Genomic DNA, 26442 nt, shown 5'->3' on the forward strand with positions numbered 1-26442 from the left:
ATTAACTAATGTATCTCACTGGATGCATGGAAAAAAATAAAACTGAACAATTGTGTACAAGTATGGAACAACAAAAGCTACAGAGGTAAAAAATAAAATCAGTTTCATAAAACTGGCATCAAACTGAGGCAGGAGGACAGAGTCTGAGGCCAGTCAGGGCTATAAAGCAAATTTGAAAGCAGCCATAAAAATCACTTAAATTTCCTTTATCTAACTGTCGTCATATACTAATGGTATAAATATATGTAATACTTAGGGTTGATTATATGCGGCACAGTGTTAAGAACCTGGAACATGATTTGGTGAAATCTATCTTTAAGAGACAGTTATTCTTATGCACATTATATAAAATATAATAAAAGACCTGGTGTGAATAAATTGTGAACAGACTGTTCACTGTTGCCTCCTAGTCCTGGTAACAGTCTCTAGCTATCACAAAGGGAACAGAAAGAATTAATTCTGGAAGCAGTTAGATAAATGTCAGTAAAGAAAGCTTCTAAAACTGGAAGCTTGAAGCCACAGTGTCTAGGACAGGGTTATCCTCAGTGTAAATTGGACTCAGATGTTACCAGGTGTGAGGGTTAATTTTTATAGTTATATTGACCAGATTTGGTATCACGTAGGAGACATACTTCTGGGTGTCTTTATTAAGGGCATCTCTAGAGATATTTAACTAATGAAGGAAGACCCACCCTTAATATAGGCAGCACCATCCCATGGGTTGGGGGTCCCATATAGAATAAAAAGAAAAAAGGCTAAACTAAGGATGAGCATTCACTGCTCAGTGCTTCCTCACCATGACACAGTAATACCCAGCTGACTCATTCTGCTGCTGCTGTGAACTGCACTCAATCCCTAAGTACAAACCCTTCCTTCCATAACATGCTTTTGTTAGGCATTCTGCCACAGCAGTGAGAAGAATAACTGATGCATCCATTGTCAAAGTTTAGATTTAGAAAGGAGTAGCCAGGAGAAAATCCTGTGGTGTTGGGAACATGGCTCAGTTTGCAAAGCATGTACACGGTGTACACAGGCCCTGAATTCAGCTCGTGGCAGCAACAAACAAGTGAATAAAAAATAAGAAACAATGAAAACCAGAGCCAGTGCCAGTAACTGGAAGGAGCAACAACCCAAACAGTGAAGAAATACTAAACAGGACTCGATTGCCGCAACAGAGAGTTTACGCTGCAGCACACTTCTATCTCCGTTACTCTCTCAACAGTACACCATCTGAGAAGTATCAAAAACAAAACCACTGCAGGTTTTCCAAAATCTAAGATATAACCTAGGAAAATTTATATACACTTAATCAAAATTGTTAAAAAGTTAGACATATAAGAGCTAACTTATAGTTCAACGTCACATTGTACGCACAGACAATACTGTAATCTAAGTAGACTAAGCATTACCGTTATCTACAAAAACTGCTCACTAAAGCAAAACCTTATCTCCAAAGTGGTGAGAGATGTCAAGAATTCCACTACATAACAGATAATACTTATCTAATGGGGAATACAAGAAAAACAACAACCAATTTTATTTTCCTTGTTGGCAAACTAAGTCTGTCCTTTTGGGGCACTTAATCAATCATGTGGCAGTCGTGAGGTCAGTGCGCCTCCACCTCAGCGCAGGTGAGCTGTATCTTAGACACCAGAGCAATTTTCAGTAACACATTTTGAGAGCAGATCAAACTTGACATAAAACAAACTAATTCTCTCTTTTCTAGGACTATACTGTGGTCAGTGACTCCTAAGAACTGGGATGAGGAGTGTGACTCATATGGCACAAACCAGCCTCAGTTTAAAAGAGTTTATCATCACAAATCTGATCAGTCGATAATAAAATGGTGAGTCATGCAGCCTCAAGCTCTCACTTTAATAAAACCTTAGTGAGGAAATGCTCTTCCCATTACAATTAGATTATCTGCTTTGGCCTGCTCAGATACAGGAACTGAAATAGAGACTATTACTGAAGCACCAAGCAATCTCAGTATGTTTTATTGATCTACTCAACAAGCGTTCATGAGAGATCTTGGGACTACAATATGCCAGGCATGGGATTACAGACTGAAGATAGAATAGAGGATAAATACTGTTTCTGCCTTATAAGGAAACAAAACATAGATTACACATATTTCTTATAATTCAAACTGTTAAAAAAATTTATTCACTTAATCTTTATAATAAGCTATTGAAGAGGCAACAGGTATTACCTATCTCTTGAAGACAAAAAGAAGAAAGAAAAGAGGCACAGAGGTGTTAAGGATTGCCCCCAAACAGCATGGATTTGTGTTAGTCAAGAGGCAAATCCAGGCAGACTCAATCCAGAGTACACACACAATATTTCACAGCCTTAGGTTATACTATAATGGCAAATAATTTAAAACTTAAGATTTCTAGGGGACTGAAGAGATGAGTCAGCATTTAAGGGATCCAGGTTTGTTTCCCAACACCTACATATCAGTTCACAATTGTCCATAACACTGACCCAAGGAGATGTGTGTATGTATGGCACACAAACAGGCAAAATACTCATATATGCATGTATATATATATATATATATATATATATATATATATATATATATACGCACTAAAAATAAGTAAAACAAAAAGACCACCTTACATTTCTAATAAATGCTAAAATTTGGAACAGCCCTTTCTGTACTAAATGTGTATTTCACAATTTTATACTTTTCATTATAGTAGAGGCAATACATTTGTTTCTTGCCTTTTTATTTGTTTTGGCACAGGCTCCTTATAAATCAAACCAAAAATGAAAATAAGCTTTAACTACTTTCTGCTTACTTTAAAAACATAAGAAGTAAAAGTGAAAATGGCTAATGTAAATAAATACAAAAAGGTCAGTTGGATTTTGCAATTGTTATGATTTGATGATCGTCATCTGTTATTATTGGGTGGTAAGTCTTCCAGCATGCTGTCAGCACTTTATTTATCCCTACAAACGCTATGGGTATGAGTGAGGGAACTAAGGCATAGAGATGTCATCTATGTGTTCAATGTCACACAGCAAGCAAGTGGCAGAATCTAAATTACCATATCATACTGCCAGAGTCAAAAGAAAACAGTCATCTGGCTTAGGGATAGCCTCATCTGTCTATAAAAATGGGAAATTTGTAGAATCAGCATGCTCAATTGGGAAAGATAAACATTTTATGCTTCAAAGTTTTGATGAATACTGTATACAACCATGAGTGGGGGGAAGGGGAGAGGGGTGGGAGGAGGGGGAGAAGAGTGGGAGGAGGGGGAGAAGAGTGGGAGGAGAGGGAGGGAAAGGGGAGGCTGGGAGGAGGTGGAAATTTGTTTTTTTTTCTTTATTCTTCTTTTATCAATAAAAAAAAATGTTAAAAAAAAATCTCCAAACAATCAGAACTCTGAAAAAGCAAGCTTGGCTGTGAATTTCTTAGACTCTTCTTTATCCCAAATCTACTCCTTCCAATTTTAAGTAATCTTTTTTTTCTTTTGTTAAATGAACAGCATATGAATATCAGTAAAAGTAAAACACTACACCTAAGGGTTTTTACAGCTCAGGAAAGTTAGAGCAGAACCATGCCAATAGATTCTTGGTCCTTTGTGAATTAATATTCTCTATGCAAATTTGAAACCAGTGCTGTAAGAATCTCTAAACTCTCCCAGAATTCAGCTTCTATGAAGATGACTATCCTGGTTCCCCAGCATCTTCCATACTGATCCTTAGCCACTCATCTGCTTTTTAACAGATGCTTTACACTTTGATAGATGTTTCTTAAGGTTTACTTTTTGACTCCCTATGGGCTGGTACTGGTGATAAAGATCTAAATTGGAATCCTTATCAATCATGCCTAATTTGTAAATTTTACACACATACACACAGAGGTAGCATTCATCCTACTGATTGCAACATGACCAGCTGTTTCATGTTCCTGTCACTAAAATGTACTACACTGGTACACTGTGAGTGCAAATAAACCCTTCCTTCTTAAGTTGCTTTTGTCTCGGTACAAGACAAGTACCTAAAACACTGTCCGTGTGTACAACTTTAAAATTTAGATGTTGGAAACTTGCCCTAATCTCTCTCTATTCCTACTGAGGCCATCAATACTCATCCTTAAACCTTGCCATCAAGAATGGATGTTTCACAGTATCAACTTGCTTGTTTTGTTTTCATCTTTTTTCTCTTGTACTTTCCCTCCTGTCAGCTTGGTTTATCACCGTTTCCAAAGGCTGTTTCAATTTGATGTCAGTAATCTTCAGCACCCTTTCATAAAAGGTTTACTCCAGATAAACTGATGTGTTTACTCTCTGGTATATTCTTACTTTCAAGATTTTTCTGGTTACTTTATCATCTTCTTTTCTAATCCAAATAATCAATATAAACTTTTTTTTCTAACTTAAAAATCACTAACTTGCTGGGTGTGGTGGTGCAGACTTTAATGCCAGCACTCTGGAGGCAGGGGCAAATGCATCCCTGCGAGTTCAAAGCCAGCCTGGTCTAAACAGTGAATTCCAGGATAGTCAGGGCTACACAAAGAGATCCTGAATTAAAATGCCAAGTAAAAAAAAAAATCAAATCTGCAAGATTTTCAAGTAAAATTTATCTGGAGCATTTGTTAAATTGTAATTTTTCCATCATCTCTGGAGTACCAAGACAACTGCTGCATTGTTCAACATTCCACATCTATATCTGCTCTTCTTATAAATGATCTAACCTTCAAGAGCTGGCAAAGTGAGCTTCTTTAGGCACTTGTTCCACGCGATCTTGGAGGGTTACATAAGGAGAAAAGGGTTGGCTGTCCAATATGTTAGACATGAAAGGGTTAAACAGGTATGTACTTTAATGTAGAACTTTGTAGAGGTTTGCAAACAGCTTCTCTATGGTCATTCCTCTGCAGCTGCACAACAGATTCCTTTCTCATTCTCTACAGCTAGACTCAACTCCAAACCACTACTCTTCTCTCTTTTGAATGGGTGGACCTTCCAGGTTGAACCACATTCACCTCCATCTTACCTACTGATTCTTAATCTCTTTCTCCACAAAGATGCACATGCTTCTTTCATCTCAGAATCTCCACTTTTAAAACGGAGGTGATCCAAGTAGCATGTTTAAAACTTAAAGGTAAACAGAAATATATTTGGGTGTATAAAATGCAAAACTCCTTCAGAGTAGGTTTGTTTAAATATCTGGGGATATATATATATATATATATATATATATATATATATATATATATATATATATATGATAAAATGAAAATAAATGAAGAAAACTTTAGGAGAGAAAATTGTGAAACTTTCTAGGAATGCTGAGGTTTGTTTTTTTCTTTGTTGTTTTGTTTTTTGAAACAAAGTCTAAAGCAACTCAGGTCTTCTACCTGCAATGTTAGCTAGAGGTGACCTTGAACTCCTGATCTACCCACCTAGACTTTCTGAAAGGTGAGATTGCAGCTATGTGCTACCTTCTGAATTTTTGTGTGCTGTTGGGGGCTGAATTCAAGGCCGGTTGCATTTTAAGCCAACACATCTATTTGCTTTTAAATTAGACATCATAGCCCATTTGGTAAACATTCAAATGTCTGCCCTAAAGGAACTCCTAGGGGAAAGCCCAAGCAGCAGCAATTTGGGCCAACAGAGAGTGAAAGTGAGGAGAGAAAGAGGAGGTATCTCTAAGAGAATAATCTTTGGTGCCAAGTATATTTGGTGGATCCCAGTTATTATCTTCCTTGGTTTTGTTTAACTTTACTTTTATTTTCTTGTTTATTGAGGCAGGATCTCCTCATGCAGCCCAGGATTAGTCTTGAACTCATGATCTTTCTCCTTCTAATTCCTAAATGCTGGGATTACAGGCATGCTTCACTACATCTGGTTCATTACTCTTTGTTTTGTTTTATTTTGGCACTGGGTCTCATGTAGCCCAGAATGGCCTCAAACTCGAGTTCAAACTTGCTATCTAAGTGAAGCTGACCTACCTATCTTCACCCCTCAGTACTAAGGTTTCAGGCATCTGTTTCCATGCCCAGTAGTCTATATTAATGCCTATACTACTAATACTACAAAAAAGTATTATTGCATTGATTTTATAGTTGAATAACAAAAAAAGTTAGCCTGCCTTAACTTGTAAAGCTTACAGTATAAAAAATATATGCCTATATATTTTATACTGTTATAAAATATATATGTGTGTACTTACATATAAATATGAACAGTATATATATATTAATAATGGGGGAGTAAAGAACACATATTTAAAAAATAGGGACTCATTCTTGGGTTTTAAATATCAACTTAACTTTTAGTTTTAATATTTCTTTTTAGTTTTAGTATTTGTTAATGGAAGTTTATTATTGCTATTACCATAATCTTGGGTATTCAGAAGCATTATTAGCACATTACTAAAATTTTAGTCAATGAAACTGAAGGGACACTTAAGCCTTTTTTAATAATCTCTGCATGTTATGTATTAGGTATATTTATTCTATTTTATTCCAATTGAAAGTAATACTATCAACTAAGACTTTATATGTCATGTGAATAATATCAAAAAGACTTTATAAATATTCCAAAAAGTGAACTGCAAGACAAAGTCAAATCATTTTGAAACTTTTTCATAGAATACTGTCACATAAATCTGTAGCTTGAATGATTTTCACATTAGGAAGACTAAGGTATGACACAGACATGCACCAACCCAACAGAATAGGGACTGATTATTGTGAAAGGATACACTACAATATCTTCTAAAATATGGAAAATTATAGGTAAAATTTAAATTAGCCAATGTATGTAAAGAAACAATTTATAAACCATATTGGATAAAGCTAGAAACATGAAAATCAAAGGGCATGCCAAGGAGTATTACTTGAAAATAAATAAAACAATACGAAATTCTAACCTTATTAAAAATATCAATTAGTCTTTGTTACTATTAATAAAAATTTTGATTTCAGAGGTAATTCAATATAAAATATTTTATATACATTTATGAGATTTATGAGGCCACAAAGGAGTATCAATTTATAATGTACATAGTAGTTCAGTATATGTAAAATTTTAATTGTATTTTAAGTCGCAAAACAACACTTAAAATGCAAATATTCAATTTACTTAATATGTTAATCATAAGAGAAGCAAAATTGTTTCAGTAATGACATATAACTGAGTACGAGTAACAGCGTTTTATTACATCTTAATATAGTAATTCTTCATATTTAAAGGTTTCTAAACAATGGATATATTTATATGTAGATTTATAGATGAAAGTCTCAAACATGAGAAGATCAGAAATCCAAAGCACAAAATATGTTTTCATCTAACTTTATAAGTCAAAGATATCCACCCTCATGTCTAATGTACATTTTCCAAATCAAAAAGATACAAATAAAAAGAATAAGTGCAGATCAAAATGCTCTTTTTCTTTTTTGAGGTGGCTGAAGATCAGTTCAAATATTTTAATTTTTAAAAATCCAGTTCCTAGTTTTGTCATTTCTAAGTTACCATGGTTAGCCAAATAGCTAAAAAAAGAAAATTAAAAAGCAGAAAATAAGCAGTCTATAAAATACAAATGTACACTAAATTTATCTAAAGTTAGTAATTACCAATAGATCTGGAAGTGCAAGTTTTAAAAGGGCAGAAATATAATTTAGTTTAAATTTAACTGATAGACTCAAATAAATATGACTAACAAATAAAGCCATTTTTCAAAACAATTATTGTATCCTCAAAAGATACAGAAATATTCATTTATTTCTAAACATTCCAGATAATGTGATGCATTAAGAAAGACTGCTTGCCAAGTCTACATTTCTTTAATTTTTTAAAAAGGGAATTTACTGATAAGGCTACTGCAATGGAAAGTAGACATCCATTCTGGTATCATAATGTTGAAAAACAAATCTGACCTTCACATTTACATATAAACCCAACAATAAAATGAGTTACAATAAAACTCATTTCTTTGCAATAAATGTTCTTTTTAAAAAACAAGAGATTTTTAAAGGTTCATGAAACAGTACATAAAAGAACACAATTAAAGATTAAACAAATGCTTCTGATGAAAATTTCTTAATGGATTTTCTGCTAACGAGGTATTGGAGTCTATTAGGCTGCATTTCTTACCCTACAAATCTCAAAGTAGGCCTTACAGCTCAGAAACCATGGAACGTAAAAATATTCTGCTTCTCATACTCACAGCCTTTACTCTTCCTTCCCCATCTGACAACACTCTGCAGTTTGCTTCCCATTTCCAGGAGTATTCACTAGCCATGTTCTCGGTGCTAACACATTAGTAATGATCCACACTTTCATCTTCTCCAGCCAGCTCTTCTTATTGCCCAGAACTTACTATGCCTCACAGGTGACACTTCTTCTAGCAGATGCTGATTATGGTCCCAATGCACAAGAGATGCTCCCAAAGGGGCTTATAGCCCCTAACAACATCACCTGCTTCCTTCTGTATCCACACAAGCAAGCACTGTTGTATTTGTTTTGAACATCTAATGACTTCAAGAAATATTATATAGACGAGATTTTTTCATTAGATTGCTTGACATGAAGTTATTTTTTCAGAATACTGCAGCAAATACAGATTGTACGATCCCATTTGAGAGAAATTTATTTTTATACAGGTTTTCTCTGTGGCGCAGTTTAGTCTACTCTTCTGCTAGAGAAAATTGCTGAAGAACTGTTTCTGAGGTTTCTAATGGCGTAGCGTTAACCAGAGTGAATGATTCACGGATGTTCTTAACATTCAGGAGTAACACGGAAGACTAACAGTGCAGCCCAGGTCCAGAGCTGATGAATGGCGCAGTGCTGCTGTTGTCATAGCAACCGAGAGAGAGGGGGAAAAAGGCAGCACCATAGAAGGAGCTGTGACATGGATTCTGGGAACAATTTATATTAAAAAGCTGTAAGCATCCTGTGCCTTAAAGCTACAAACTCCTCTGATCCTCTTTAGGAATCTAAATTCTTGAATTTCTGACTCTGAGTTGTGTAAATACACACTGCAAAAATGCAGTTACTATGTAAACAGCAACAAAAAAATCTCACAACCTATAATAAGGCAATTTAAAGGATAAAATATAGTACTTTGGTAAGCTAACACATAAATCTGCAGTATCTTCATAATATATTGGGTCAGATTTTAAAACCAGACATTGATATATCGCTACAATATAAAAATTACCTAGAATCTAAGATAGCAAAAAAGTTGTTTTTAAATTCTCAGGTATATTCAGGTTAAATACCTTTTATTTAGAACGGTATGCATCAGATACACCAAAAACTGCAGTGTCATCAACAGCCTGACTCATAAAATAGCAATAATACCAGCTTCAAAGAGAGATATGCCATTGGATTCGTTTTACATACAGGAAGGTTCAAAGATACCAAAACTTCACTAAAGATGCTTATTGCCTTCATTCACAATAAAAGAAATTGATTGTGAATTTCATAATTTTCATGTGATAAGGTTATTGTTCCACCCCATGCTTCTAAAGACCTGGAAAAAATTTCTTCTATATAGCTTTTCTTTTCCTCTGAAGAATCCAGAAGAGTTCCTTGCCCTCCAGTGGATAGTAGGATAGCTTCCCAAAGGACGCATAAGAGAAGGACTTAAGAATGGTATCAATATAAGGATTGCTGAAATGGTATTCTCCTCTGCAGTATTCCAGATATGGCCCTGAACTGAGCTACGAGGGAAAATCTTTTATTAGACTCTGGGGCACAGACCATTGGTGCTATTCTATTGCATCTATTTAGAGTGCAGTTGCATATTAAATCATTCTTTTTCATAACTGTTTCTTTTCCATTGCCAATTATATAATGGAATGTTAAGACACAATGTAAAGCAAAAATAATTTGGAAATTAATGCACTATTGTTCTCTTTCACAGGCAGGCACTATGATAATAATTCTAGCATAAAATATGTATCTGTTGGTAAAAGATTCCTGATGCACTAATCTCTAGAAATGATAGCAGCCACATTAAATGTAACTAGGACTGCAGTGCCTTCTTCTGATTATAGCTGTAACATGAATTTGGTTGCTTACTGATGTGGGAGGTCCTTCTGAATATGTGTTGTTTTTATTGGTTAATGAACAAAGAATCTGCCTTGGTCTGTGATATGGCAGAGTAGAGCTAGGTGGGGCAAACTAAATTGAATGCTGGGAGAAAGAAGGTGGAGACAGACAGAAGTCATGTAGCCACTGCTGGGGACAGAGGAGCTGGAACCTTGCTGGTAAACCATGAGCCTCGTGGGAAAGTATAAAATAATAGAAATGGGTTTATTCAAGATGTAAGAGCTAGCCAATAAGAAGCTAGAGCTAATAGGCCAATCAGTGATTTAATTAATACAGTTTTGTGTGATTATTTCAGGTATGGGCAGCCGGGAAACAAACAAGCGGTCTCCTACTACAGTTTACCAGACATCAGCATGGGTAACTCAATAACTCCCATCACTAGATTTATCATCAGCAAAGTATGAGCAATAACATATTTTCTACCTTCTCCCTAAAGTTATTCTGATAATAGAATAAAATAAAACAATACAATTCCAAGACCTGAAGTGCTATTTTACATAAAAAATACCTAGTTAAGAAAAATAATTAAGATAAAAAGTAGAAATGAGCTTAAGTAGATTTTAATAAAAAATGATATGAAAAGTTAAATATTTTCTAGGATTGGAATTTTTTGAGAAGGGAGTGAAGAATGAGGGAAGTAGAGGGAGAAGGGGGAGGGAGGGACGGACAGACAGACAGACAGACACACACTACATTGCCCAGGCTGGTTGGGACCTCACAGATACTCTTGTCTTAGCTTTTTAAGTACCCAGGACTGGAGCTATACCATAGTACTTGGATTTCTAGGCTAATTTTCATGTCTGATAGAATATTTAGAGTCATCATACTGTTCACACTTAACAGAGTGACTATTTCTCCTTATTCAGAGTAGATGAGGAGGCCTTGGAATATGGTTAAAGGGTTATTTGAGGTTAAATACTTAAAGCATAATTCTACAGCCTACCATGACATATATATCTTAGAAAACAGTAACAGTGAGAAAATAAGATTGTTTTCCACAGAATGACAACATTAACAGACATACAAAATAAGGAACTTGCTTCAGATAATCTTAAACTACGTTTTACTTCATCTAACTAGTAAGGTCAAGTGAAAAGTGAGCATTCATGTTTAACTTAAAAATTTTACAGATGGCATTACTTAGTTCTGTGTTCCCACTGTAGTCTTCTATCTAGTAAGTCTTTAAAATGAACCATTATTGTCCTGGCTGATGCTGTGTCAATTTGACACAAACTGGAGTCATCATAGACGAAGGAACCTCAGTTGAGAAAATGCCTCCATGAGATCCAGCTGTAAGGCATTTTCTCAATTAGTGATCAATGAGAGAGGGCCCAATCCAGGGTGGTACATGCACTGGACATGTGGTCCTGGGCTCTCTATAAGAAAGCAGGGAAGCAAGCAAGTAAGCAGTACCTCTCCATATCCTCTGCATCAGCTCCTGCCTCCAAAAACCTGTCCTCACTTTTCTCAGTGGTGAACAGCAATGCTGAAGTGTAAGCTGGATAAACCCTTTCCTCTCCAACTTGCTTCACTGCAGTAATAGAAACCCTACCTAAGACAATTAGCATGTCCCATCAGTTATTTCTGAAGAAAATTCTCTTCAGTCATGACTTTAGAATATCAACAATTTAATACCTGGGGTCAAAGCACACACATGTTTTTCTCACAAAATGTCATTCTACAAACCAAGTTGAGGTGATCCATGTATTATCTAGATTCAGAATAGTTCTGAAAAAAATACTGTAAACTTGGAAATCATTTACCCACTGTATTTATGCCTTACAGGAGCTGGAGAATGAGGATATGGTAGAGATATGTGAAAAGACAGCATTTAGGTTTTGTTTTGCTTAAAATGGTTCATTTAACTAAAAGGCAGAAAGAGATTAAAGGAGTATTCCCTTGACTATTAATTCCTAACTCCCTTGTTCAAATCCTAACTCCCAGATTCAAATACAGAGAATGAATCTAAATAAAGAACAGGAAATTCTCTATTTATGCATGTCCTGTTTCCACTCCTCCCCCATTATAAGTTTTCTCATAGGGATGGTCATCAGAGATATGTGGACCAGTGCTCCAAGGTAGACCAATATTGAGATCAGAAGAATATATGAACTCTCTACTCTCACAGAGAAAATATCAGGTCTTTCTTGAATTGTCACAGTAATTCAAGCTTTGGTCAGATTTTTATGTGGGCCTACATCTTTCCTATAAATGGCTACAGCTCCAGATCAAGGAATTCAGCTTGCAACAGTGATAACAGATAAGAGAAACAAGCATGCTCAGCATGTGTGAGGCTCTTGCTTCAATCACCAGCACCCTCTCACACAGAAGTACATATACTGTTTAAAAGTCATAGAACACGATTGCCTACACATCAGAAAATTACTGAAGATCAATAAGAGAATAAGACACTTTCACCTCTGAAGGACAAGCTGTCAGGACAGGACATATTGAAAAGCAATATTATTGTTTCATGAATGTTATGAATAATGTTTAAGGTATTTCTGAAGATTCATTATGCTGTTTTCACTTTTTATGTTGCTTTTATAACCTAAATACTAAATAAAACTTTCCCAATCATGTGATAATACCTTTATGTTACAATTACAACACTTAAAATAGATCACTAGCTCATAAGGGCTCTTCTTGAATGGTTTTATTATTAAGTCCATATCCAATCCCAAGTAGTCAGCCCCAAACGCATGTACAAAAGAACACTTACTGGGCTCAGTACACTGTATACATACATATGTATGAACAGCTGTAGTTATAGAAGAGGCTGTAAATGAGAGGGAATGGGAGGTGAGAGATACAGGAGTTGGAAGAGCCTGCAAGGTGGAAACTGTAAATGAGTACTCAAGAAATTCTTTTTAAAAAATCAACTTAAAAATGAGTGTACACTGGTGTACACAGATCAAATATACCTATTCTCTCTTTGCTTACTTCATTAAACTAATCTGTACTTAGAAAATTTACCATATAATACAGATGTGTATTTAAACAAATAACCACTATCAGAAACCAGAAACAGACTTTTATCAGAAACTAGGGAAACACAGGTGTTTAGCCAACTCCATTATAACTCAAAACACTGCTCACTAGACTGACAACACAAAGTCATCAAGCAGACTTTTGCAGAAAACTTGCTAATGGTAAATTTTGTGGTTTTCACAATTCATGCAACAACATGAAAGAATGGCTGTCATTTGGGAAAGGAATGGTATGTTTATAATAAAAGGTAGCTGAATGAAAAGTCTTTTAGAACACTCTGCCCTCTGGTGTTTAAAAATCTTATCAGAGGGATATTTTTTCATGAGCTATGTTTATTGCTCTTACTTGTTGAATTTGTCAATTTGATTTAATACTGTAAAAATTGTACTATAAACCTAGTATATATTTTTTGTTAAACCTTTCACAATCCCATACTATCCTGTACTGCTAATATTTCCTTTTGAATTATGGGTATTTACTTGGCCTTTGTGAAACGGCGTGAATGAGAAGTATTCTTAGTGGCTGACATCAGGTAGTTCTTACACCCATATTTGGCATTTTAAACTCACATTCTACAGCAGGTGAACATAAAGCAAGTAGGAAAGGACAGAGTCACTGAAGCATAAAAACAGATTTCTAGGAACGTCACATAAAACTGTGGAGGATTTTATGAGGAATGAGGGATTTCCATCTTCCTATAATTTTCCTGGTATTTGTCAGGTTACAAAATGGTAACTAGGGGCTGGAGAGATGGCTCAGAGGTTAAGAGCATTGCCTGCTCTTCCAAAGGTCCTGAGTTCAATTCCCAGCAACCACATGGTGGCTCACAACCATCTGTAATGGGGTCTGGTGCCCTCTTCTGGCCTGCAGGCATACACACAGAATATTGTATATATAATAAATAAATATAAAAAAAACGGTATCTACCTCTTAGAACCGTCATGTTGCTGCTAAAAATGGATCCAAGGGAATCCGTGACCATGTGATGGGGAATTTTTCTACCTGGTAGGATTTCTTTTATTGCATCTCCTTCTCCCCTACACATTTACATTTTGAAAAAGTTTAGCTCTCTTATCTACTTATTAATTTAAACAAATCAGAAGTTCAAGAAAAATATATTGTCATAGTTAAGTTAAAAAACATCCCTCAAAACAAAGAGGTCTATATAATATGGAAAGAAACTATTTTATTTATTTAATTAACATTCTTTGATTTATTTTATATACCAACCACAGTTTTTCCTCCCTCTTCTCCTCCTGTCCCCCTCCTACCACCTCCCACTTACCCTCCTCCCCATCCACTCCTCCTCTGTCTCCATTCAGAAAGGGGCAGGCCTCCCATGGGCTTGAACAAAGATAAGGCGGAACCAAGCTCCTCCCCCTGCATCAAGGCAGGGTGAGGTAATCCAGCATGGGAACAGGTTCCCAAAGGCCAGCTAAGCTCTAGGGACAGGTCCTGATCTCACTGCTAGAAATCTTACAAACAGACCAAACTACACAACTGTCACATACACGCAGATGATCTAGGTCAGTCCCATGCAGGTTCCCTAATGGTTGGTTCAAATAGGAGTCCATGAGCCCCCAGGAGCTAAGGTCAGCTGTCTCTTTGGGTTTCCCAGGTCATGACCTTGCTCCCCCAACTTCCCAGCACGTACACTCCCTCTTCCTTTCAGCAGGACTCATAGAACACAGCCCAGTGTTTTCTTTTCTTTTCTTTCTTTTTTTTTTATTTTAAATACTGAGTTTTATCCAGGGTTATGAGAGAGAATTTTACAGATCCACAAGCAGATAAATACAATGCTATTTTACAAAGAAGTCACCCCCAGGGCTCTAGAGTTGGCTCAGCAATTAAGAATACTAAATGCGCTTCAGAGGACCCAGATTCAATTCCCAGCTCCCACATGGCAGCTTGCAATTGTCTGTAACTCCAGTTACAGGGGAACCGGCATCCTCATACAGGTGTACACCAATGCACATGAAATAAAAATAAATTATTTAAAAAAGAAACAAGTCATCCCCAAATCATACTTACATACCTGTCAAAATAAGCAATCGGCACAGAAAGAAATTCTTTACAAATACTTCTGTATTCCTTTCAGCCTAAAGTACTGTCATCTTCACTTTACATGTAAGCCAACAGAAACTCAAAAGAAACCAATCTACCTAAACCTAGACGTGAGCTTGCAAATAAATGTGTATGTACTTATTTAAAATAATTTTAAAAAAATCTAAACTTATTATAAAAACATTGCAAATTTTTAAAAAGTCACATTTTATTACATTTATTTAGGTGGGTGGAGTTGGTGATGATATGGCATGCATGTAGAAGCAGGGGATAATTTTTGGGAATTGGTTCTTTCCTTGTAGGAAGCCCAAGAAACCTTGAGTGAACGTGAAAAGAACGGATGAGTCCTGAGAGAATGTGTGTGTTTGACAGGGGTCTGTGCAGGCACCTCCTACAGAGACTACTAGCTAACTCCTCCCCACGGTGCTGTACCGAATCAATAGACTGAGCTTCTGCACTGCTCCAGTATCCATCAGAGTGTAGACGAACACACTAACCCAAGCTCTTCTGTGTGTTCATTTCCCACACCAGTCAGGTTCCACACCCAAGCTGTGCGGATCAAAGCATCTTCTACCATGTGGGTCTAAGGGATCAAACTCAGGTCATGGGGTTCACAGCAACCACCCTCAGCTGTTGAAACATGTCTGCCAGCCCATCTGTCTATGGAATTCTGACCCATATTTTTGTCCAACTAAACTCTTGACTATAATACAGTTCTTTTAAGTCCAGGGTTATAAGCCATATCTCCACCTCACTATAGATAGCTCATAAAGATAAATAGCAAACACGTAGTACATTCTTTTACTGTCTATTTGCCCCCTGGAATTTTGTCTGCCCTAATCCTGCAGATATCAATTAACTAACTAACTTTTGGAGACTGGATCTCATTATGTAGCCTGGGATGGTAGCAAACTCATGATGTTCCTGTCTCAGCCCTTTGAGTGCTGGAACTATCCTGACATCTGTTTGATTCCCTAAGGCTGACAGGCTCTACTCGTGTCCTGCTACTCTGCCAACACTACTGTGCAGGGTTTCTTTTAAGGACTTCATAACTGTGATCTCGCTAACTTGCCCCCCCCCATCTCAGGTCCTAGGGGTCCTAGTTTATCCTTCATTTGCCACAACTCTAAAAGAAATAGTGAACAAATCATTTCTACAATTTAGAGTTTAGGTAAAGAGACTTATAAAAATGTAGAGAAAAGAAATTGGGAGGCAATACTTGAGAATTTTAGGAGGAAAAACAGATGGTTTATATAAAACAATGAAATGTAGCTTATATATTATTAACTATATAGAATCATCCAAAGAAATAAATATGATTTCCCACCAATTTTTTAAAAATATTTATTTATTATGTATACAATATTCCATCTGTGTGTATGTCTGCAGGCCAGAAGAGGGACACCAGACCTCATTACAAATGGTTGTGAGCCACCATGTGGTTGCTGGGAATCGAACTCAGGACCTTTGGAAGAGCAGACAATGCTCTTAACCACTGAGCCATCTCTCCAGCCCCCTACCCACCAATTTTTAAATTTAGGGAGAGGAAAGGTGTAATAATACTTCATTTGTATTTTAATAAATAAAACAGCCCTACTGGTCAGCCTTACAGACCAGGCAATGGTGACACACACCTTTAATCCCAGTAGCCACACTAGTTAGCCACAGAAACCAGGCGGTAGTGATGCACACCTTTAATCCCAGCCCTAGTGAGGAGTATAAGAGGGGAGAGGAGGCCCAATCTCATTCTGGGATTCCTGGAGGCAGAATTGCCATTTTGGACTGAGGTAGAGGTCAGAGCCGGCGGCTGGCTGTTTTATTATTCTTACCTTCAGGCTGAACCCCAGTATCTGTCTCTGGGTTTTTATTAATTGTGTGACAGAAAGGAGTGCTAGAAATTGAACCCAGGGCATCATGCTAATTTTCCACTGAGCTACATCATGCCCAGCTCTGATAAAAAAATTTGTGTTCAAAAAGGGGCATATACAGAGACAAAAAACAATCAAAGACAGAGTACAAAAACCCTTTAATTATACTGCCGAGCAAGAAAAAAGTGCCAACTGAGAAGAACTGCTTTAAAATAGCAAAGAGAAGATTGCGGAGATATTAAAAAAAAATCAAACCATGAGTAAGGGAAAGACTGACCCCACTGCATAAGATAATGATGTAGTAATTCTTGTTTGTAAACTTGCATTTATAATTCATCTTTTATGAGCTAAACTGTCGATATTAACTATACATATTATCTTGCTTGACCCATAAAATATATAGGGCAAAATACAAATAATAAATACAAAGAAGAAAACATACTCAGAGCAAACAAATGATGTGACCAGGTTCATAAAGCTAAGTAGCAGAGCCAGTCAGAGATTCACCCCAAGAATAACTGACTCCAGAGTTTTTCCATGACAAACAACATTTGCTTCAAGTTTCAGACAGAAAAATTACAACTCTTGTACAAAGCTGACAGAATAACAGTTGTGAGCCTTATGCCAACTTTAACTGCAAAATGAAGAACAATTTTGTATGATTACCTGATACACAATATCACAAAAGACTGCCCAAACCACAGCCTTACACAAAGGCTATCACAACCCCACCCTACCCCACCACACACACACACAGATACTTCTCTAAGAATACTCCCTCAGTATTAGCTACTCAGGGGTGGAGTGGTACCATTCCTTTTACTCCGTGTGGCCATGGATCATTGTTGGGGAATATTATTTTAAGATGTGTTATTTGTGTTTATGTTGTGGAACATTTGTTTAATGATGTAAAGATGTGTTGCTTTTGTTTATGCTCATTTGTTTAACTCTGTAAAGCTGTGATTCTTTGCCTGTCTAAAACACCTGATGGTCTAATAAAGAGCTGAATGGCCAATAGGGAGGCAGGAGCAAGGATAGGCAGGGCTGGCAGGCAGAGAGAATAAATAAGAGAATCAAAGCAGGAACAATGCGAGAACAAGGGAAGGAGGATGTCAGGGGTCAGCCAACCAGCTACATAGCCAGAGATGGAGTAAGAAGGAAAGAAAAGGTATACAGGAATAGAGAAAGATAAAAGCCCCTGGGCTAAACATAAATGGGATAATTTAAGTTAAGAAAAGTTGGCAAGAAACAAGCCAAGCTAAAGCCAGCCATTCATAACAAAGAATAAGCCTATGTGATTTATTTGGGAGCTATGTGGTGGACCCCTCAAAAAGCTAGAAGAGTAAAATATAACAGTTCATTGTTTTAAAATTACAAAATTCTTCACAGACCTTGAGAGAACAATAATCAACTTTATATGGAAAAACAAAAAAAAAAAAGAATAGCCAAAACAATCCTATACAATAAAGGAACTTCCGGAGGCATTACCATCTCTGATATCAAACTCTATTACAGAGCTACAGTAATGAAAACAGCTTGGTATTGGCATAAAAAAGAGACGTTGACCAATGGAATTGAATTGAAGACCCGGATATTAATTCACACACCTAAGAACACCTGGTTTTTGACAAAGAAGCTAAAATTATACAATGGAAGAAAGAAAGCATCTTTAACAAATGGTGCTGGCATAACTGGATGTCAACCTGCAGAAGAATGAAAATAGACCCATATCTATCACCATACACAAAACTCAAGTCCAAATGGATTAAAAACCTCAATATAAATCTAACCACACTGAACCTGATCAAAGAGAAAGTGGGAAGCAGCCTGCACAGGAGACCACCTCCTACATATAACTCCAGTAGCTCAGACAGTAAGAGCAACAATGAATAAATGGGACCTCCTGAAATTGAGATGCTTCTGTAAGCAAAGGACACAGTAATTAAGACAAAAAGGTAGCCTACTGAATGTGAGAAGATCTTCACCAACCCCACATCAGACAAAGGTCTGATCTCCAAAATATATAAAGAACTCAAAAAACTAGACATTAAAATTCTAATAACCCAATTAAAAAATGGGGTACTGAACTGAACCGAGAATTCTCAACAGAAGAATTTCAAATGGTCAAAAGATACTTAAGGACGTGTTCAACTTCCTTAGCTATCAGGGAAATGCAAATCAAAACAACTTTGAGATACCATCTTACACCGGTTAGAATGGCTAAAATCAAAAACACAAATGATAACCTATGCTGGAGAGGATGTGGAGTAAGGGGAACACTCATCCATTGCTGGTAGGAATGCAAACTTGTGCAACCACTTTGGAAATCAGTGTGGCGGTTTCTCAGAAAATTGGGAGTCAACCTATCTCAGGATACAGCAATACCACTCTTGGGAATATGCCCAAGAGATGCCCAATCATACTACAAAAGCATTTGTTCAACTATGTTCATAGAATCATTATTTGTAATAGCCAAATCCTGGAAACAATCTAGATGCCACTCAATGGAAGAATGGATAAAGAAAGTGTGGCACATTTATACACTAGAGTACTACTCAGCAGTAAAAAAACAATGACATCTTGAATTTTGCATGCAAATGGATGGAAATAGAAAACACTATCCTGAATGAGATAACCCAGACCCAAAAATATGAATAAGCTATGTACTCGCTCATTAGTGGGTTCTAGCCATAAAGAAAGGACATTGAGCCTAGAGTTCGCGATCCTAGAGAAGCTAAGTAATAAGGTGAACCCAAAGAAAAACATATAGATCCTCCTGGAAACTGGAAGCAGACAAGATCGCCAGGCAAAAGTTGGGAGCATGGCAGTGGGGGCTGGGGTGGGAGGAAGTGGAGAGAGGGAAAGAGAAGGGAGAAGGGGAGGGTTGGGGAGAACTTGGGGGAGTGGGATGGTTGAAATGGAGGAAGGATGGATATGGGAGTAGGGAAGAAGATATCTTAATTAAGGGAGCCATTTTGCGGTTGGCAAGAGACTTGGCTCTAGAGAGGTTCCCAGGTGTCCACGGGGATGTCCCCAGCTAGGACCCTGGGCAGTAGAGGAGAGGGTGCCTGAACTGGCCTTGTCCCATAGTCAGACTGATGACTACCTTTAATATCACCATAGAACCTTCGTCCGGTGACAGATGGAGACAGAGACCCACACTGGACACTGGACTGAGCTCCCAAGGTCCAGTTGAAGAGCAGAAGGAGGGAGAATATGAGCAAGGAAGTCAAGACCACGAGGGGCTGGTCCACTCACTGAGATAGTGTGCCTATTCTAATGGGAGCTCACCAAATCCAGCTGGACTGGGCTGAAGGCGCATGTGATCAAACTGGACCGACTCTCTGAATGTGGCTGACAATTGGGGCAGACTGAGAAGCCAATGATAATGGCACTGCATGTACTGGCTTTTTGAGATCCTATTCTATTTGGATGGATACCTTTCTAAGTCTGGATGGAGGGGGCGGGGGAGGACCTTGGACTTCCCACAGGGCAGGGTGCCCTCTCAGGATTGGAGGTGGAGGAGGTGGAGGGGGGAGCAGGAGGGAAGTTGGAGGAGGGGAGGAAGTGGAAATTTAAAAAATAAAATAAAAAATCCGCAAACCCCAAAAAACAAAAAAATAAAAAAACAAATAAAATTACCAGTGTAGTTTTCTTCATTTCTCTTTAAAGCTTCTCCTTCCCTAAGTACTTGGACCAAACTCAGTTTACCACAGCGTGCATATTCCCAATGCAATGCTATTTTCCCCCAGATAAACTTAATCTTTAGAAGCTCTTTCTCTGACCATTGCTAAAGATTAAGGTGCTCCTTCAAGCAAATAGCCAATGTGATAGTATTAAGAGGCAGTGGTGGCTCAGGTATGAGGGTTCCTTCTTTTACAGGTGGGATTGGATTTTCATAAAACAGTTTTCATGCAACATCCTGTTTTTTGCTCTCATCATTACTATGTGAAGACACGAGGCCCCTTCCTTCCAGAGAACATAGCAACTAGATAACCTAGCCTGGGAAGCAGAGAGTAACTTTTCCCGGACAACTAACCATGCCAGTACCTTGATCCTGAACATTTGGGCTATGAGAAAACAAATTTCTGTTATTGTTTCATTATCAGCACAATAGACAAAGACAAGCTTTATTTTGTCTTAATGTTCTCTATTAAGGAAAATAATACTTAAAAAGAATAGAATAAGCATCATGAAGAGGTCACTGAAGTACAAGTTATAAGGAAAGAATTTAAAATATATCAAAATCTAGGCCAACACAATTTACATTAGAGAGTTCTAAAAGAACATGAAGAAATGAACATGTAAATACTAACAGTAGTTTTATAAAATCATACAAGAAACTCAGTGAGCTATAGGTCCAAAGGATGTTAAAATATGGATATAAAGTCTACAAGAAAAAATTGCTCACTCTAAGTTAATATAGGGTTAAAAAATAATTATAAAATATAATTCTAAAATAAAAATGACCTCCTATTGTGCTTTTTTTCTAAAATTTATTTTAAAAAATGGACAGGATCTTTTAAGGCAGCCAAGGGTGGGGCTGAAATCACAACCCTCCTATCTCAGCCACCTCCGAGTGCTGGGATTACAGGCACACATCATCGGTGGTCTGGTTTCACATCCATGTGGGTATAACTAAGATGAGGAAAGGCACACAAATTTACCGCCCTCTTAATATTAAGCAGGCTTTAAACAAAATAGCTAAAGCTAGAGTACTTTCCTGAATCTACAAGGTGCGGAGAAGCAGAAAGATGCTAATTTATACCACACTATTCTAAAAGATAGAAATCGTGCTAATGGATTGTAGTAACTAAGAAACATATTTCATCCACGGCAATCAGAGCAGTGATGACGACTATTCAAGAACAAACAGACTCTGCTAAAAACGAAAGTGTTTAGACAGAGGCCGCTGGTACCCACATAGACTACTGTGCAGAATGAATTTCCTCATATATGTAAAATGCTGAGTGCTGTCCACAAAACAGTAATAGCTCAATAAACATTATATATAATTACTGTAACTACCTCTATAATTAGCATTTGAAGGTTAAGAAAGGCTTAATTAGTGAAAGGTTTATCTGCAGCATCTGTTGATTCTGATGACTGCAGGTATTATCTGGTTCTGTGGTTATTAGGCTGGTTGCTAATTTTTTCTTGTGTCAATTTTATGTTGTTTTCTTCCATCTTTTGATGGTGTGTTCTAGAACTGTATACTATATTCTCAAAATTACTAGTAGTAGTGACTAATTCATTTCTTGTCTTTCAATGTTGCCTTTTATTTACCTCCTTTCCCGTTTTCATTTTTCACTATTACCATTCTTCTTAAAGATTGTACCTGCTTAGTCTTTGCCAGAAAGGAGTGGTTTTAATCCAGTAACATTTTTGATTAATTTTAGTCACTTCAGCTTTTATTTTGTTGACAACTTTTTTCTATTTAATCCTCCATATTTTATGTCCTTATGTTAAGTACTTAACTAATTTACTTTAATGACTTTCTTTTTACTAATAAAGCATTCAAGGTAATGACTTCTAATGTGCCCAAATGGGAACATTTCCTAACTTCTAATATTTACACTAAACTCCTGTATTTTTAAAAACTTTTGTTTCTATTTTTAACTCAAAACTTATTTTAAAACTCAGTAAGCAGGAAAAGAATTATTCCTTATTTATGGTTGTTAGATTCCAATTTTATGTTTACTTTCTCTGAAAATATACACTACACAGATTTTGTTAAAACTGAGTAAATCACTGATTCTTAGAAACAGTTTAGTGTATAAATCAATTTTTTCATATAAAGTTCTATAATTAACTGAATGATTTAACTATTATTCAAATCTCCCATATTCTTTATTCATTGAGTTATTCTGAGGCTTGAAATCTCCCTCAAATATAAATTCATCAATTTTCTTTCTTATTGTTAACAATATTTGCCACACCCAGTGTTTTTTTAAACATCTTTACAGAATTATAATTCACATACCATACAATTTATCCTTCCCCCATTTAAAACAGGTTTTGTATATTCACAGACTTGTGGAACTAACACCGTAATCTATGCTTGGGACATTTTCATTAACAGAAAGTAACTCACACTCTTAGGACTAACTTGACATACTCGTCTCTGTTGTACTAGGAAATCACTAATTGTTATGTTCAGTATCTATCTACTCATGACGCTTCATAAACTAGAATTTCACAAATAATTATGTGACATTTTGCAACTGGATTATTTTATTTAGAATGAATTTACAAGGCTCATCCATGTTTATTGTTATTGTTAAACAATATGGCTATAACACACTCTCTTCCACTTATCAGCTAATGAACATCCAAGCTGTTTGTCTATAATGACCATTCTTCTTACTCATTTGGTTCTGGTTTGCTTCGATAATGCTGACTCATGAATACTGAAATTATTTATATCGAAGGAAGTAATAATTCCCAAAATTCTACTTTTAGTAGTGAAGGACTAAGTAAATAATCTCTGTAGGGCCAGAAATACTTCCCATTTGCTGTTCCTATCACTGAATTAACCTTGGGATTTAGAGCAGGTGGGTCTTCATATTACAAAGATGTTGAAAAGTCTTTATATATTTATTTAATATTACAAAAAATAAAAATGGGAAGTTCAACAGTTATTAGGGATGATGTTTAGACTGCCATTCGTGCCCATTACATTTCTAAATAGACTATGCTGGACTCAGTGGGGCTCATACCTTTAAAAAACAGAGGTAAAATCAGGAGGATTAGGAGTTTAAAGCCAGCCTCAGCTACATAATGAGTTTGAGCTTAGCTTGGATTATATAAGTCTCTGTCCTCTACCCCACAAAAAGAATGTATAGGGCACCTAGAATGCCAATGTTGTTTCTAAAATTCAAAATACGTACTCATATGATATAGTATGTTAAGTCTAGTAAGTCAGATTGTATAGACTAACACATTATAGACCTTTTATATTTTCAAATCAGGTCTTTAATAATTTTCTTAGAATGCCTATGAAACTAAGCTGCATGTCCATATTTATCCTTCATTTTATGCAAAAGCTAACATTTGATCAATATTTAGTATTGCTAGGAGGTATGTCTAATAAATCATATTTAATGTTCATATCAATCCTAATAAAATTCACACTCATACATCTTAAATTTCATTGTTCCCTAAAACTGCAAGGTAAGGAAAAACTGTGGACGAATACGTCAGATCATGTAGACTAATTTAATTTATAGGCCTTTTTTTAATGTCAAAAGAGCTTTAAGGTGTAAGGAAAAACTGTGGACGAATACGTCAGATCATGTAGACTAATTTAATTTATAGGCCTTTTTTTAATGTCAAAAGAGCTTTAAGGTGATTCTTATGGAATATTTCTAAAGTAAGTAAATGTGTCAATTTGATACATGACAAAAACAATATTTTGTCTAGAGCCAGTATTTCAAATGTCCAAGCTTAGCATAATCAGATCATTTATTATGCCTTACCATTCATAATGCACTGCCTAATCTACTTGATGGTAGTATCTGAAGATTAAACATCAAGAAAGTGGAAGGGCTTTCAAAGTTACATGAAGGTCACCTTCTAAAAGTTCAGAAAGCCCATTTAATACAGTTGTTAGAAACTCAAGTCTGAAGTCTTAGACACTGACAGTTGTGGCTAGCATTTTACTACCTACTCTAGGTTAGATACCAACTTATAAAGTTTATATATTCTCATATCTATTTCTTACTGTTCTGAGGCACATATGCTATTGTCTTTATTTTTACAAACAAAGGAAATGAAGTACAGAGAGTTTAAATGAATTTGAATAAGATTACACAGCAAATTTATTATACCACCTCATGGAGTTTTCAATTTCCCAGAGGGTAAAAATTACAAACATTAAAAAGGACATGAATTAAACTTATGTTATCACTTTCCCACTTTTAAGTAGTAGTTATATTTCTCTCCCATATATGTTTTTACACTTATGTATAATCAGTTTATAACATACATGGATCCATATTACTTACAATTAGCTTTTCATTTTTATATGTATACAACACTATATATGCATGTATATAAACATAAATTTCCAAACTCTTTCAAGTTTATTTGTAAAGTTCAGAATAAAGTTGTTTGTATTGATGTTTATACACATTAGGATAGGTAAATGACATAAACTAAATAGAAATGAATCAATTAACTCTTTACTAGCTATAGATTAAGAAATACCAAGTCTTTGTGACACAGTTAATAAGAATCTGGCACAAATTAGAGTGTCTCTGCACACTCTTCCACAGCTCTCCCATTACACGGCAATATATAATCAACCAACTCAACAGTGACTCCTATTCAGACTCAGGTCTTTTAGTTTTCATTTACTGCTTCAACCATCTGGCTTCACCTTTCTTGTTTTTTTACAAAAATGTAAATAAGATACAAAAGCTAAAGGGCAAGTATTCAACTTATCTAGTGCTCAGTTTTCTTACTGGTAAAAGACTATTTCCTCGCTGCATTATTTTTGACAAATTTTCAACTTAGCAAGCATTTACCTCTTTTACCTCTCTATGACTTAGTTAACTTGTTTGCAAATGAGATAAATGTAAAACTATATAGTGAAGCATATACCACATAGAAGACATTCATGCAAACATTTCTAATACTTTTCCACTGTTCAATAAAAATATTATTTCAAAACATATACAATTTTTTTGTTGATTGACTGGATCTCTTAATGCAGTCCACTCTGGCCTGGAATTGACTATATAGCCCAGACTGGCCACGAGCTCATGATCCTGCCTCAACTTCCTTAGGGCTAGGATTATGTGCATACTTCACTACACTCAGTTCCTCAAAAATATAGTGTTTAAAGTTCCACTGGCATCTAATATTAAAGGCAATTTTTCAAAAAATTCTCACCAAACTCAAAACAATCTTGTTTCAATACTGACTGCTAACACCGAGTATCTAAGATTTACCAAACATGGTTTTAGTTAATGATAATCAGTGTATCACCACAAGACACAACCGTATATCTATTTTATAGAAGAATTCAAATATGGAATGACTAAATCAGACTTGGAATACAAACTTAAGCAGTCTTACCATTTAGCCTGTGTCTGAACTGCTTTTGCTGTATCAACTTATGCTTGTACAGAATAGAGCACTGCATCTATACATTTAAAAATTATCAACTTATGCTCGTACAGAATAGAGCACTGCATCTATACATTTAAAAATTATCAACTTATGCTCGTACAGAACAGAGCACTGCATCTATACATTTAAAAATTATTTTCACGCTCTAAGCTATTTGTATCTTTTAAAGTAACCGTTTGTTATTCTCACTCTTTACAAAAAAGTAAAAATATCTGAAAAATGTAATTCTTTCTGCAAACAGGTCTTCACATACATCTGTGCAAAACCACCCAAAAACAATGACATGAAAAGGTTACTCCTCTGTAATATCT

The 26442-nt window shown here is 36.1% G+C and overlaps 1 protein-coding gene across 12 annotated transcripts in view; it reads right to left on the minus strand.

Annotated features, from left to right (window-relative positions):
* Tanc2 (tetratricopeptide repeat, ankyrin repeat and coiled-coil containing 2) overlaps positions 1 to 26442 on the minus strand; it is a 299825-nt gene that overhangs the window by 161674 nt on the left and 111709 nt on the right. For 2 of the 12 annotated variants that reach the window (XM_075990396.1, XM_075990395.1), the window contains exon 1: positions 8185 to 8684. The exons of the other annotated variants lie outside the window; for them this stretch is intronic. In XM_075990396.1, the coding sequence (XP_075846511.1) occupies positions 8185 to 8236 (52 nt within the window). In that variant the 5' untranslated portion in view covers positions 8237 to 8684. Of the gene's footprint in view, positions 1 to 8184; positions 8685 to 26442 lie in introns of those variants that run through there. 12 annotated transcript variants of the gene reach the window in all.

Source organism: Microtus pennsylvanicus, chromosome 11 (genome assembly GCF_037038515.1).
Source record: "Microtus pennsylvanicus isolate mMicPen1 chromosome 11, mMicPen1.hap1, whole genome shotgun sequence".
Classification (NCBI taxonomy): domain Eukaryota; kingdom Metazoa; phylum Chordata; class Mammalia; order Rodentia; family Cricetidae; genus Microtus; species Microtus pennsylvanicus.